Source organism: Typopeltis vanoorti, chromosome 22 (genome assembly GCF_054136105.1).
Source record: "Typopeltis vanoorti isolate ZY-2024b chromosome 22, IOZ_Tvanoo_1.0, whole genome shotgun sequence".
NCBI lineage: Eukaryota > Metazoa > Arthropoda > Arachnida > Uropygi > Thelyphonidae > Typopeltis > Typopeltis vanoorti.
The window spans coordinates 22,598,519-22,614,813 of record NC_143570.1 but is presented as its reverse complement, the minus strand read 5'-3'; the positions used below and the strand labels follow the sequence as shown (position 1 = coordinate 22,614,813).

General features: G+C 34.3%; 1 protein-coding gene across 2 annotated transcripts in view; it reads right to left on the bottom strand.

Annotated features, from left to right (window-relative positions):
* The window catches only part of LOC150094209 (leucine-rich repeat serine/threonine-protein kinase 1-like), an 803,235-nt gene that overhangs the window by 382,137 nt on the left and 404,803 nt on the right, over positions 1-16,295 (bottom strand). For both annotated transcript variants that reach the window (XM_090412317.1, XM_090412318.1), the window contains exon 16: positions 4,167-4,416. In XM_090412317.1, the coding sequence (XP_090268443.1) occupies positions 4,167-4,416 (250 nt within the window). The remainder of the gene's footprint in view (positions 1-4,166; positions 4,417-16,295) is intronic.

The following is a 16,295-nucleotide window of genomic DNA, read 5'->3' as shown; positions in this document are numbered from 1 at the left end:
ATTAACCTTGTTTCTCTATCATCTCTCATGTTATATCCAAAGTCTCCCATTACAATTCTGAAATTATGTTTTCCTTTATTGTAAAGTTGGAATACATTATGATAGAAGGGCTTCAATTTCTTCATCGGTATGATTTACTGTTGGTACATAGACTTGAATGATCTATATAATAAGAGTGTATATTTTTTGAGATTTGAATAACAATACTTGCTATTCTCGATCCGATATACTGAAAATTCTATTATATTGTTCTTCAATTTTTTATTAATCATGAATCATGAACTCCACTGATTATTTCCTTATCTTAGCCTCTATAATACATTGTCTTCATTTTTTAATTGAAGAATTTCTTCGTCATTACATCTAACTTCACACAGTCCGAGAATGTCCCATTTTAGTCGCTTTAGTTCTTCAGCTAGTTCATTTAGCCTTGCTTCAATTTTCAGAGTCCTAAAGTTTAAAGCTGCAAGGTTTAATTTCCAATGGAAGTGTGATCTGGTTACCTAAAGATTCTTAGCACCCTTTGCCTTCATGTTTAACTGCCCGCTGCCGTAGTTAGTAAAAATCTTGCCTCTGGGGAATGAGAGCCATAATTCACTGTGCTGGCATACTACGTGTTGGTGAATGGAAATATTTTCACATGCGATCGCTAGACCCAAAACCACTGGTCCACAGCGCTTTATTCAATATATTCAGAGCTGCCCTGATATCCAACAGATGATAGTCAGGGTTTCCCTACACACACACACACACACACACACACACACACACACACACACACACACACACACACACACACATATATATATACATATACACATATATATACACACACACACACACACACACACACACACACATATATATATTTTTTTTCAAAATTCATTTTTACTCGGTTGGCATATTATAAAAAAGGTTTAATGACTATTACCGAGAGAAAAGATGACAAGATATATTTAAAAAAAGATACTACTAGTTTACTAGTTTCGTTACATGAACATCCTCAGGTATCACATTCAAAGAAGTATATAAAAAATTACAGAGACTTAAAATTGTACTAACAGAACAAGTATAAAAAACAGTAGCGTGTTTGAAAAAAATGCAAGTATGAGTTCCAAACAAACGAATACTACGTGTTGTCGCAAGTGCGCCAGTACTGAACAGAAGCAACGTGTGCGTCAGAGAGATTGTAACTCAGGCTGTTGTTGATATGAGAGGAATCTAGAGAAATAAAATACACACATACACACACACACACACACACACACACACACACACACACACACACACACACACACACACACATATATATATACATATACACACACACACACATATACATAGACACACACACACACACACACACACACACACACACATATACAGTGGTATCTTGATAATCCGAACCCTCCAGTAATCTGAACTGCAGTTTGAAAGAAAAAAAGTTTTATTTATTATGTATTATATTGCGTACTATTATTTTTATTTAATAATTATTATTTTAACTATTATTATTTATTTTATTATTATTACAGTACGGCATTTTTTCATACTGTTGATTGTACACCTTGTACTGTAGGTCTATTTTGATTTATTGTGTGTTCATGTTTGCCTGGGAAGCCGTGGAACCTGAAGCAATTCGAGCGTCATGGAAAAACTGTGCCCTTCTAGAATTTACTAAGATAACTACAGTGATACACAAAAAGAGGAAATTCAAAATGTGCATAGTTTGGTTAAAAATATAAATCCAGATGTTGAAATTTAACAAACATATGTTATGGAATGGATTACAGGTAGAACCGAAAGTGAATTCGAAATCAAATCAGATGCTGAAATTATAAATATGACGCTACAGAATGAATTAGAAGACGATGATGACGATAAAGAACTCGAAGGAAAAAAAAGTAAAACATGTTGACAGGTTTTAATGTGTATAGAATGGGCTAAGCAGAATGATACACCATTCCACAAAATTTTATTGCTAATGCAGCTCCAAGAAGAAGCATTCAAAAAAAGTTTAGCTTCCAAGAAGTAAAAGAAAATCAGTGACTTTTTTTTACAAAAAAAAAAAAAAAAATTTTTTGTATTATTTTGTGAAACTTTTTTTGTGTGTTGTGTACAAATATTTTTTACACAATTTAAGTTATGTACTGAACTATGCAATTTTATTAAATCAGAATCCTCAACAATTCAAGTACACACAAACTAAATTTTTAACTAAAATAAACTTGTGTACTGTATTATTTTTTAAGTTTTACATTACAGTATAGTAGCTTTTTTTTTCTATCAGATACTTCATTTATTTACAGAATTAAATTGATGTACCATTAGATTCCGATTATTTTTGTCTTAAACGCTAGTTATTGTTGTCTCTTGGGTGAAAATTTGCTAATCCGAACTTTTCGCTAATCCGATCAAGCACAGTTTTTATTGTTTTGGATTAGCGAGATACCACTGTGTGTGTATATATATATATATATATATATATATATATATATATATATATATATATATATATATATATATATAAAAGAGATAAAAATGATGCACTAATTACAAAAGAAATTAACTTGCAGTAGGGCAACAATAAGGAGATATAGTACCAGTTCATTTTATATTTGAATCTGGAAGATCCATATCTTATTTAAGTTTTTATTTTCTCAAAATGAACTGTATAATGGATCTAAATAAATAAAATAAAAATAAAAAAATAAAAAAATGCTTATTGTTTATTTCTCAATAAACAATAAACAATAATAAATAAAGCATAATTACTGCCTTTTATTATTTCCATAATAATAATATCATGTTGGAAGCTTAATGGAAAGTATACAGCACTCAGAAAGGATTAACATAGGTTTAGTCCTTCCTATATTTTGTCCTAGTCACTAGGACATCTTCAGGGATTACAAAAACAACTAATGTAACATGAACACAAATATCATACAATACTAAGCCCAACCATGTGGGTGACACTAAAGTCCTATCTAGGTGGAGCACCCTCTAAGGGCAGTTGTAGGTGGCCTGGAATGTGAGGTGGGACCTCTGGTGATGAGTGTTTCCCAAATCTTCAGAAGCTTAATGCAACCGTATTTATTAAGATTTGGTTGATTTCTGAGAGCTGCTGCTGCTTCTAAGAACAGTCTCTCTTTCTTGAATTTGCTGTGGTGGAGCATGGCGGTTTTCTTCCAAGAGACCCTGTGGGTGGTGTCCAAGACATGGTCAGCCAAGCCTGACTGACCATAGTTGTGTTTACAGATGTAAGACCTGTGTTCCTCCAGACAGATGGATGCTGATCTGCCTGTCTGTCCAAAGTACAAGAGCTTACAGGAACAGGGTACTTTGTAAACTCCAGGCAGAGAGAGAGAGGAGGGAGCTGATCTTTAGTAGAACGGATAAAGGTAGCAAGTTTGCAGTGGGGCTTATATGCTGTGTGTAGGTTGTACTTTTTTAGAATCTTGGTACAACCTACACACAGCATGTAAGCCCCACCGCAAACTTGCTACCCTTATCCGTTCTACTAAAGATCAGCTCCCCCTCTCTCTCTGCCTGGGGTTTACAAAGTATCCTGTTCCTGTAAGCTGGCATACTTTGGACAGACAGACAGACAGATCAGCATCCAACCACCTGGAGGAACACAGGTCTTACATCTGTAAACACAGCTATGGTCAGTCAGGCTTGGCTGACCATGTCTTGGACACCACCCACTTGGTCTCTTGGAAGAAAACCGCCATGCTCCACCACAGCAAATTCAAGAAAGAGAGACTGTTCTTAGAAGCAGCAGCAGCTCTCAGAAATCAACCAAATCTTAATAAATATGGTTGCATTAAGCTTCCGAAGATTTGGAAAACACTCATCACCAGAGGTCCCACCTTACATTCCAGGCCACCTGCAACCGCTCTTAGAGGGCGCTCCACCTAGATAGGACTTTAGTGTCACCCACGTGGTTGGGCTGAGTATTGTGAGATTTGTGTGTGCATGTTACATTAGTTGTTTTTGTAATCCCTGAAGATGTCCTAGTGACTAGGACAAAATATAGGAAGTATTAAACCTATGTTAATCTTTTCTGAGTGCTGTATACTTTCCATTAAGCCTCCAACATGATGTCCTCACAGCACTTAAGCCTCTACACACATAATAATAATAATAATGAAACTCCTACAAACCTGGACATCTCAGCTCAAAAACACAATCATATATCAAATTGCAGAGTGTTTTAATATTATATCGAGATTTACAACTAATCTCAATAGTATCAAGAACTTTAGGTAGTCCCAACTTTTCTGAATCAATAACATTAATAAATTTCTGGTGAATATTTCTTTGCAGTTCCTCAGAATATGATGGTAGGTAGTTTTCTTTTGCTAAATCATAATGAGTTCCCACAATTATAACTGGTGAACCAGGAGCACGAGCCTGAAAAAAAAAAAGAAAAGAATAATAATAAAATAAAATAAATGCATAAAATTTAAATATATATATATTATAGAATCAGGTCATTAATTATTATAATATACAAATATTAGATGACAGTGATGCTAATTTATTTTTTATAACAAAACCAATTTACTTGTGAATTAATGAAATATCTCTTCCTTAAATGAGTGTGTAGGTGAAAAATTTATATTATCAAGATTATATCAAAGTTGTATATTTGTATCTCTTAGATCACAGCCATGTACACAATACTCTTATGGCTCATCAGGTGCGATTTTGTTTACAAATATAGAAGAGAGGGAATTCAATGTAAAAATGACATGCCAAAATTATTCAATTTGTATTTTTAATACTTTTTCCACCTAATTTTCTCAGAGATACATTTCTGCTATCTTAAAGTAAATTATTTTTTCTGATATTAGTTCAAGGTTTAGAAGATACATTTTGTTTTTAATCAATGACTATTTAAAAGCCAAGCTTTCTCTTAAAAAGCCACCTGTAACTCTTAAACATTTTAAATGATTGCCGTCTTCATATCTTTCAACAAAACCTTCATGCTTGCCATTCGCGATATTTTAAATGCAACTAGAGTAAATGCTGGTTTGCCAAAGCTTGCTATGGGCATAGATGTTTGTGATTTATCATTAGGTGAGAGAGGAATTTCATTGTCCAGTATAAGACCACCATCCCACTTAGTGGAAGCCTGAAGTGGCTTGAAAAGTTCCATGTTTGATCACTAGATCAGAATTTCTAGATTATGTAAAAAAATAATCTTTAACCCATTCCCATTATTACCATTTTCACTGCTAGCTAGAGTTATCTCAAGGAGTTGCTTGGGGCATCTTTGCTGAACACAAATATTCTTAAGCATGCCTTTGTATTAAAAAATTTCTACAAAACAACTTGTCAACATTTTTGAGTTTTGTAGGCATGTAAACATGTATTACAAATATAATTCAATTTGACTCGAGCGCTTCTCCCTATAGCAGACATATTATTTGAAGGAAAACATTTGTACTTGTGCACCATTGCAGAAGAAATCTCAGGGCCAATGTGTCACATGGTCTGTGTATTCCCAGGAATAGTAAAAATGATATAAGTGTGCAAGCTGACCAAAACTCACGAAAATTACATGAAATCATCAAGAAAGAGAAGCAGTTAGAACAATCAGCCCATAAAGAGATCTCATTGTGTAAGAGAATACAATTAAGAATATGGGAATATGGTAGCAGTTGAAAGGTCAGATATGATGAGTGGTTCTGCCAAATGTTTGTGTAGACTTGAAGTGGTAAAGAAAGTTTGTTTCATAACCCATACAAAACATTTCTAAATTCTAAGATACTGCACAAAGTAAAGAACAAAAAAACATAAGACTTGCAGATTTTCAACTAACTTTCATAAGAGAAATTTTCAAAAGCATCAAATGCAACCTACAAAAATGAGCTGTACATCACCTGGAGACCAACCTCTTGAATTGAGAAAAAGATATTTATCATACCAGGTTCTTCTCACACCAAAAAAGAAAAATCCAATGGCTATTAATATGTGTTCAAATATCCCACTTAAAAAAATTAAAAAAAAAAAAAAAGAGAGAGAGAAAAAGAGAGTGAGCAAGCATATATGTAAAACAAATAGACTGGTGCCCAAAACCTAAGGATGAACACTATTTCTGAAGTTACATCACAAATTCAGATGAATCAGCTTGTGGAATTTGTATACCTGACAATTTTGAGTTAGAAAGTGGGCACACATTCAAATTTTCAAATTGCGTGAAAAAGGGTCACATGGTAGTACTCAACAGGATAAAAGGCAAAAGAATGCAATAAGCAAATTGTGTTTGAAGGAAACTCTTTTTGTAAAGGAATAAAGCTGTAAACTTGTAATGTCTCAAAGACATCATCTATATGGTTTTAGATGAGGAAGAATTATTGGAAAGCTTGAAGAAGGCTGCAGAATTACTGATATTGCCAGAGATTTTTGAATTTCACATAGTGTTATATCCATGCTCTACGAAGTGTTTCAAACCAATGGAATGTGTTCCAGACACTTGCTAAGAGGTCACCCTCTCTCTACCATAGAGCACGAAGATGGATTTTTGGTTATAATAGCAAAATGTAATCGACATACCATGGAGGACAGCTTGCAAATTGGCTCCATTCAAACACATATGTGGATATCCTGACCAAATGTGGCAAGACATCTGCGACAAGTAAGCCTATAAGCCTGTCATCGCATCTGCATTCTTTTATCCACAGCTCATCGTATATCCATAAAAATTGGACAAGGCACCAATGGGTAAATGTACTCTTTACAGAGAAAAGTCATTTTGGTCTTTCCTCTGATTCTAGATGACACTTGATCTGGCATGAGATACTGCTTACCATCACAAGATCATTCTTGAAAGGGATAGATATGACAGTGCTGGATTCATGGAGCGGGGAAGCATTATGCTTAATGAATGCAAAAAGGAGAAGTGCTCGAAAAAGGGGGCTATGACTGGTGAACAATATTGCAACAAAGTTCTTCGATGTCATGTTCGATTGTTCCATGATGAACAATATATACTTCTGGAGACAAAGGATATTAATAGAAAACTATGAGTATAGAATATGTCTGCCCCAAACTCTGATGCAGCTCTCACAATGTCATACCATGCTTTAGCACCAAGTGATTCAGGAGTTCTTGAGTGGCCAGCATACTCTCCAGATCTCAACCCACAGAACATGTTTGAGAAGCAATAAGGAGATTCATTGCTGCTCGAAATTCCCCTCCAGAAAACAAAAACAAGACCTTATCCTTGCTCCAAAGGAGAAGCGGGCCAGTATGCCTCAGGAACTCCTGAATCACTTGGTGCTAAGCATGGTATGACATTGTGAGAGCTGCATCACAGTTTGGGGGTAGATATATTCTATACTCAGAGCTTTCTATAAGAATTATACAGTAATTCCTTAGGGAATTTGTAACTTCTGCCAAACAAAGTATTGCAATTTAATTTGTATAAAATTTATAACACATTTTCTGTGTAATATAATTTATTAGTATGCTAGCAATAAATTTACATCCACATTTGGAGTCATGAAAATTTTTTCTTATACAAGTACAAATGTGTACCTATGCTGAAAAATATACAATGGATAAATTTTGAAATGATGATGCAGGTAGGTCAGAATGTTCAGTTATAACGTTCAGAATGTTCAATTAGCCAGCCTGGCTGGCCGAGTGGTTAGCGTATCGATTCTACAACCAAAAGGCTGTGGTTTCAAATCCTGCCATGGGCATGGATGTTTGTGATTGTCTGTGGAAATACTAGTGGTGGTGGTGGTGGTGGTCGGTGATAGATGGCGTTGGTGGAGTTGAAGTCAGTTGGTGGATTGAGTGGAGACAGAGCAGTAGAGCAGGTGCCCTCCCTCAATGAGTCTTTGGACTCCCTGGAGGTGTCTAATAATAATAATAATAATAATAATAATAATAATAATAATACTGAGCAAAATTTTCAATAAAATAACTTATAAATAATACAATTTTGGTAAATCCTTGATTTGAAAGCAAATTTTTATTTTTTATTTTTATTTTAACCTTTTTTACAACCTTCTGTGAGCAAAGTCACATAAAAAATTAAACACATAAAAATATATATTTTATAGTACTGCCTGCAAAAGGAATAAGTAATACACTGAAATTTGTTATGCCTAATCAGCAGGAGTTGACAAATTATGCAAAACCCTACTAGCCCAACATCACATGGTATTTTAATAACATGTCTCAATAAGTCAGGAGTTCTACAAAATGATTAATGGTGCTGTACAGTGGTTGGAAAAGTTATTTTTTATTATATAAAAAAATATTTTATTTGTTCATTCTAAAGATACTAGACATCCTCTCCTATGTCCTCCAAACTTAAGTTCATAATGATTTCACCCTGATAAGGATGAAACACCCTTATAAATTGATAAGTCCAGTTATCATTCTATCACTTTCATCCCTTAACTTCATCTTACCATGATCATTCTTCCTTCTACTTGCCATATATCTAAAAAACTCTCACTGGTTTTTCTTTGCCTGATTTGCCAATTTCTGCTCATACTCTACTTTTGTTTTCTTTCTTTCAGTTTCACATGGTGATCGCTTAAAGACGAATTTAAAATGATCAGCAATACTTTTCTAAAAAATGGTTATAGTCAAAACCCTATTAACAAAATTCTCTATAAGACCGCAATAAAAAATGAAGATAAACCAGACTACAATAAAATTATAACCATTCCTTATATTAAAGAGACATCATGTTGACAGTTTATTTTTCACTTGGTTAGAGTATAATACAATTAGTTTAATTCTTTATCCAAGTGTGAGCAAACAAAGTTTGCGCCTGAAAGTATCTTCAGGACTGGGTTAAGGTGGTACAACACCAGAGCAACTCGTTGCAAAGGTGGAGCAAGCTACCAACACTCCTATCTCAGTATCTCCTATAATGCAAAACAAATCTCCTTGCAGATATGTCTAATGTTATGCATTAAGGGAAGGGCCACTACCCAGACTAGTTTCAACCTTTATTGAGGTCTCTTCAGTGGGAGCTAGGCGCAAGTAGAGATCCCAGGCAGAAGCATTAGCAGGTCATCTCTACCTATAACGCTTCTGCCTGGGATCTCTACTTGGGCCTAGCTCCCACTGAAGAGACCTCAATAAAGGTTGAAACTAGTCTGCGTAGTGGCCCTTCCCTTAATGCATAACATTAGACATATCTGCAAGGAGATTTGTTTTGCATTATAGGAGATACTGAGATAGGAGTGTTGGTAGCTTGCTCCACCTTTGCAACGAGTTGCTCTGGTGTTGTACCACCTTAACCCAGTCCTGAAGATACTTTCAGGTGCAAACTTTGTTTGCTCACACTTGGATAAAGGATTAAACTATCATCACCATCATCAAATTCCTGCCATGTATCCTCAAGGGGTGTACAGAATATGACAGTACTACATGAAAAAATTACATCATTACTAACTTCCTATCTACAATTTTCCTCCAAATCAGTCTGTTACTTGTCAAGACTCCAACATTATCAGATCTTATATTTCTATCGTCTAAGGCACTTTGTACCGTATCAATCCACCTATATCTTGGTCTTCCTCTGGGTCGTTTTCCTGCCAACCTGGCAGAGAACACTTGTTTTGCTAATCTTTCCTCTCCCATTCTATTTAAGTGACCATACCACCTGAGATTAGCTCTGCTAACACATTCCTGGATGCTGACAATGTCAAGTTCTTTCCTAATATCCTCATTTTTAATATGATATTGCCATCGATGCCATCTATTCACTCCTCTAATCTTTCTCAGGACTCTCATATCTGCGGTCTCTAGTCTTTGGTCAAGTGTTTTACTTCTGACCCAGCTCTCAGATCCATAAGTTAAAACTGGTTTGAACACTTGTCTTGTATACAGCTAATTTAGTGTTCTGACTAATTTCTTTCTTATTCCATATGAATTTATTCAATTGACTTCCCACCATACCAGCTTTGCTGATTCTGTTGTCTATTTCTATATTTAATTTACCATCTTCAGTAAAAATCGTGCCTAAGTAGCTGAAATGTTTTACTTGTTCCACAGGTTCTCCATTCACAACACAGTTGACATTTTCAATGATTCTGCCTATTTTCATTGTCTTTGTCTTTTTATTGCTGACCTTCATACCATATCTATTACAACAGCTATTCAATTTAGTCAGAGAATCTTGCAGACTTGTAGCGGATTTATTTAGAAGTATAACATCATCCGCATAAAGCAAAGAGCTGACATTAACATCTCCAATTTTGATATCAGGTTTAATACCACATTCCTTCATAATGTGATCCATATAGATAATGAATAACAGAGGGGATAATGTACATCCTTGTCTCACACCAGATTTAACATTAAACCATCTTCCTGTACTTCCTTCAATTCTAACTGCTGACTTACAACTCAAATAAAGACTAAGTATTGCTTGATATAATGCCCCATTGACACCATATAACTGCAGCGTATTGAATAGCTTCTCTCTTGGCATCTTGTCATATGCCTTTTCCAAATCGACAAAACTTAAATACAGATCTTTGTTATATTCCCATGCTTTCTCGACTATTTTTCGTAAAGTGAAGATCTGATCCTGACAGCCTGTATTTGGCCTGAATCCAGCTTGTTCTTCACCAAGCTTTTCTTCCACAATTCTTCTCAACCGTTTCTCAAGTATACTTGCATAGATCTTGCCAGGAACACTCAGTAGGGAAATACCTCTGTAATTCTCACATTCAGTTTTATTTCCCTTTTTATATATGGGTACTATGAGAGCTCTACTCCAATCATCGGGAATTCGTCCCTCTGTCCAGGCTTTCTGAACTATGCAGTGCAGCCACTGTAAGACTTTTATGCCACCATACTTCAGCATTTCTGGTCGAATATCATCTACTCCTGCTGCCTTTCCACATTTCAAGCCTTTGATGGCTTTTTCTACTTCAAGTATGGATATGTATTCCTGACTGCATGCCTGGTCAGTGTTTTTTACCACTGTGCTGTCATCACTGCTTGTTTCATTTAGCAGTTTTTCAAAGTAATCACTCCATACTTCAAGGATATCTTTTTTTTCTCCTGTTTTCATGTCACCTGTATCATCTCTAACTCCTTTTACAGCACTCTTTCCTCCATTCCTAAGCTTCTTCAACAACCTCCAGAATATTTTGCCACCTTCTTGATATTTATTTTCTATATTCTTGCCAAAGTCCTCCCATGACTTTTGTTTAGCTAGTTTTACACAGTGTTTAGCTTTCTTACATTTGTCTCTGTATTCTGTAAGAGTAAAAGCTGACTTATTTGCCAGGAACTTTTGATATGCTTTCTTCTTTTCCTTCACTGCCTCTTTAACTTCCTGTGTCCACCAGGGAGTTCTGATTTTTTTATCCTTGCACACAACGTCACCACATGCCTCTCTGGCAGAATCTATCAATGTTTTCTTCAGAGTTTGCCACTGAATCTCCAAGGTTTGATTCCTGTTCTCAAACTCTTTCATTTTCTTTTCAATAATCTTTCTGTATTTTAGACTATAGTTCACATCTGAGAGCTGCTCAACTTTTATTCGCTTTAAAACTTTCTTACATGTTATTCTTTTCAATATGAAATTCAATTTTATCCTGCTCAAGACTAAATAGTGATCACTTCCAATTTCAAATCCTCTGTACACTCTGGTGTCCTGCACCAGGGAGAAAACATCACTATCAACAATAACATAGTTAATGACTTTTCTTATTCCTAGCCTCTTCTCTCCATGTGAATTTGTGCACATTTTTATGTTGGATTAAACTAATTGTATTATAAAGAGACATCAGATAAAATAAGCAAAATACTACAGAAATACAACCCCAAAGCCACCTTTAAACCTCCTGCAAAATTAAAAAGCTTACTCAATTCATCCAAAGACCCACTCCCTCTGCTGGCCCACCCTGGAGTATACTGTATTTATTGCAACTGTAATCTACCATATATAGGGGAAACAGGATACACAATTCCTATCAGACAAAAGGAACATAAATGACATATTAAATATAATAACTATGGTGAAGCTGGCCTTTCTGATCATGCCCTGAACACTTTACATAGAATTGACTGGAAAAGCACCAGGTGTTTACATCGCACCAAAACATGGTATGAATGTAAATTTAAGGAACTGTGAGATTCTTATCAACCACCCTAATCTAAACAATAACGATGGTCTAAAAATCTCAAGCAAATGGAAGGTACATATTTTACCCACAGAACCTTTCTCCCTAAGAGCTAACTATAAACAGGACTGTAGATAATCCAGAATCTTAAATCTAATATAATAAATGTCATGCTAAATTAGGGCATCATTGTTACTGTAAGAAAACTATCTATATGAAAGAATGTTTCTCTTATGTTATCTTAAATAGAATTTGGCTTTGATTAGTTTCTAAATAATTAATTAAATTTTAAATTTTATCTGTATTTTTTTTTTTGTTATATCTTCACTAGAGGTCATGCCAGATGATAACCTTAATACGAATGTCGAAACATCGGGAAATTAAAAATAGTTTTTTATAACACAGTTGTAAAGTCCATAATTTCTAAAATGACTACTTTTGTTTTCCTTACTAACTGAGTCACTTTCCTGGCTTGTTCTTTATATTCTTCATATGACTGATTATTACCATTATCCATCTTGTACTTCCTCCAAAGTAATTTCTTTTTCCAGATTTCATGAATAAGCTCCACAATCATCCATTTCACACCTACATTATTCATCCTTTTGGCCTTCAGAATATATTCACACTAATGCTGTTATGTATTTCTTTGTCAGTTCTCATGCAGAATTTATTTCCTTACTGCTCAACTCCTCATTCCATGTTATAGCTCTAAGCTTTCTCCTAAGCTTGTCATAATCACTAGCCTTATAATTCTACATAAATCCTTTCCTCATAAAAGTCTTCAAAAATTAGCCACAACACAAGTGATCACTTTATAATATATATTTGGCTTATTCCAAAGGAAAGTGATATTAAACCAATAAACCAAGCCAATGTCAACATAGAAGATATTTCAGTAATACATTAAAATATTCTTAAATAAATCTGATACACATCTCCAAGAGTCACTAGCTAAAGTATATAATTGCTGTCAAAAATCTGTTATAAAAATCAACAATAAAAAGACTATGAAAGCAGTCAGGAAAAGAGAAATTAATTGCATTCTCAGTATTCAGCATAGAGAAAAGTCAGACATTTAGCGATTTAAAGCACTTCAAGAGGTGGGAAGAAGGTCACATAAAAAGATAAAATTTCAGAAATAACTTCTCATTTTGATCAAAATGAGAAGTTATATCCTACCCTCAACTTCCTGTAGCACTCTTTATTACTGAGTTTCAACTCGGATACAGAATGATTGAGCAATGGGCAGGCAACTGGGGAATTAGAGAAACAATAACAGGATTTGGAAACTTTTCAATTCCCTTTACTGAACTCAAAAGTTATGAAAAATTATCTTATATATTGAACTGAAAATTATGACAAAGTTGCTTTTTGTTAACTTAAAGTTAACCAAAATATGATGGTATAACATCAACATATGTCACAAAGTTGGTTAAACTTTGTCTAGTTAAACAAAAGACACTGTTTTCATTAGGGAAACCAGAGAAATAGAGGAATATCAGCTCTTAGCACAATCTCAAATTTGATGGAACTAAATAGTCATCAACAATGTTATAAGCAGGAAAAAGAGGTGGAGATAGCAGAAAATTGACAGAAATACCATGTCAACATAACTGAATATTATCAAGAAAAAGAAGTAGACAAAGACAGGTGAAATCATTGTTGTCTGAAAATAACAAATACGTTATATTCAAAAACAGTGATTAGTGAAAGTAAGAATAGCTATAGTAAATAAGTAGTTTTAATGGAGCATGTGTACTAGGCATATTTTTAAAAAAATTTTCAGGCTTAAACATGTAACAAAATATATATATAATTTTATTCAAAAACTCCAATATATTTCATCCAACATTGAATGAGCAATGGACAGGCAATTGTGAACATCATCAGGGAGACACACCATTAACTAGATTCAAAACACGAACCACAAGAATGAGTTATAAAGAATTTAAATACTAGTTTGTGTCTCATCATAGCTAAAGTATATGATTAGTATATAAGTAAAGGATATAAGTAAATATAATTAAATAAAAATTTATATATAATAAAAGTATATAAGTAAATATAAATAGCTAAAGTATATAAGTAAATTTGGAAAGGATTAACACAATAAAAAAACCTGGTAGCAAGCTAGTTGAATAAATTTATATAGAATAAGAAAGAAATCAATCAAACCACTAAATGCAGTAAACAAGACTGCATGCAAACTAATTTAAACTTACAAATCAGAGTTGGATTAGATGAACATAATTATCAAAGATCAGACACCACAGATATGACAATTCGGAGAAATATTAGAAAAATTAAAACAGTATGCCATCAACAGCAGAATCATATTAAAAATTAAGATGCCATTAATATTATTATCATTATCAATGCTTCTACAGGGTACAAGGCCTCGTTGAGGAAGAACCCATTTAGATACTAATACCTAAATACCTATCATATCTCTTTTTTAGATATAGTAGGTATTTGAGTACACTGTTTCTGTTTAGCAATGCAGTTATCCAATATAATGACTTAACCACGTTAGTAATGAAGTCCTAAACATTAACTCAATGCCATGAATCCCCCAAGGGTCTAACTTTATTCACCACTTGCAAAATTCTCTTTAATTTTCTACAATACTTAACCAATCATCCAAAATGCTTATCCTTACATTAGACAACATTCAACTGATATCACTGTCATTGCCCACATAACCAATCTGTTCAAGTCAACCTGCAGAGATTCTGTATTAGCTATATATACCATAACTTAGAATCAGCAGCAAATAATCAAATATAATAATAATAATAATAATATTTGGTTATATTATTATTATTACATAGCTTCCTCAAGAGAGTTAAGGCCTCATCAAGAGACAGATCCCTTTTCAGGTCACATAATGTCTAAATAACTAACATCTTTTTTTTTAAACAGTCAATCTACTGGCAGTACATTTCACACACACACACTTCTTAATCATATCCTTACTCAGTTTCTAGGGATGATCCTTAGTTCTCCACCTACTTGGCACAAGCTCATCTGTGTCTAGTATGTAAGATCCCCTTTCTAACTTATATATTTCTATCATATCTGCTCGCTTTCATCTATTATTAAAAAAATATATGAAGATTACATTATCTTGGTTATCCACCACTGAATCTTTTCAACTGTTTTACTTATCTTTTTAGAGCCCAGATGATCATATCTAACTACAGTAGTCAAGGTGTGTACATATAAAGCCTATAATTAAAGAATAGCTTTCTTATTCCTTTAAGTTAGTATTCGTTCAACATTGCACTTACTCAATATGATGACTTAAGGTGACAGTACACTCCTCTCTCTCTCTCTCTCTCTCTTCCCAAGTGTACTATCACCCCAAGGTGATTATCCTAACATATCTTTCTTTAAAAGCATTCACCAAAGATGTAGTCATAATTCACTGGCAATACATTGTACATACTTCTTAACCATATCCCTACTCAGTTTCCATGGATGATCCTTAGTTCTCTACTTATCTCTGTTTGAAACATCCTCAATCCAAACTGCATAACTTGAACTTGCAACAGTGAAATAACATTCAGTGTCATTTTCAATCAAACCAGTTTGTCTAGATAGCTTGCATGGATTCTATATCAGAAATGTTTCAACCTTCCAAGCTTTGCATTACTGACAAATAATTGTATGTTACCATCCAGCTCAGCCCCAATATCCTTATTACATGAGTTAATGAACAGGAATGGCCAAAGTAGAAAACCATGTGGCACACCATTAGTCCCTACTTCTGTGCCCCTCCATACATTATCCTCTAATGTCTGTCAGTAGGCTATTCACCTATGTATACAACACACCTGTTTTACATGCCCATCCTTTTGAGTGTGGAATCCTATCAAATGCCTTGGCAAAAACCAAAATCATTGCACTCGCTTTGCTATAACACTATGCAGTTACTCTGTTATAAAATGTAAGCAAACTGCTAAAGCAATGTTTATTATTATTATTATTAAACAAGACCTCATGGAGTCAAAGACTCATCTGGGAGGTCCTTTTACCACACACACATCTCATCATACTGTGTCTTAAACACACTCAAACTCCTTGCTCAAACTCAGACACCACACTCTCAGGCAAGGCATTCCAATCATTCACAACTCTGCATGAAAAAAACCTGCCTCTCACTCCCGTACT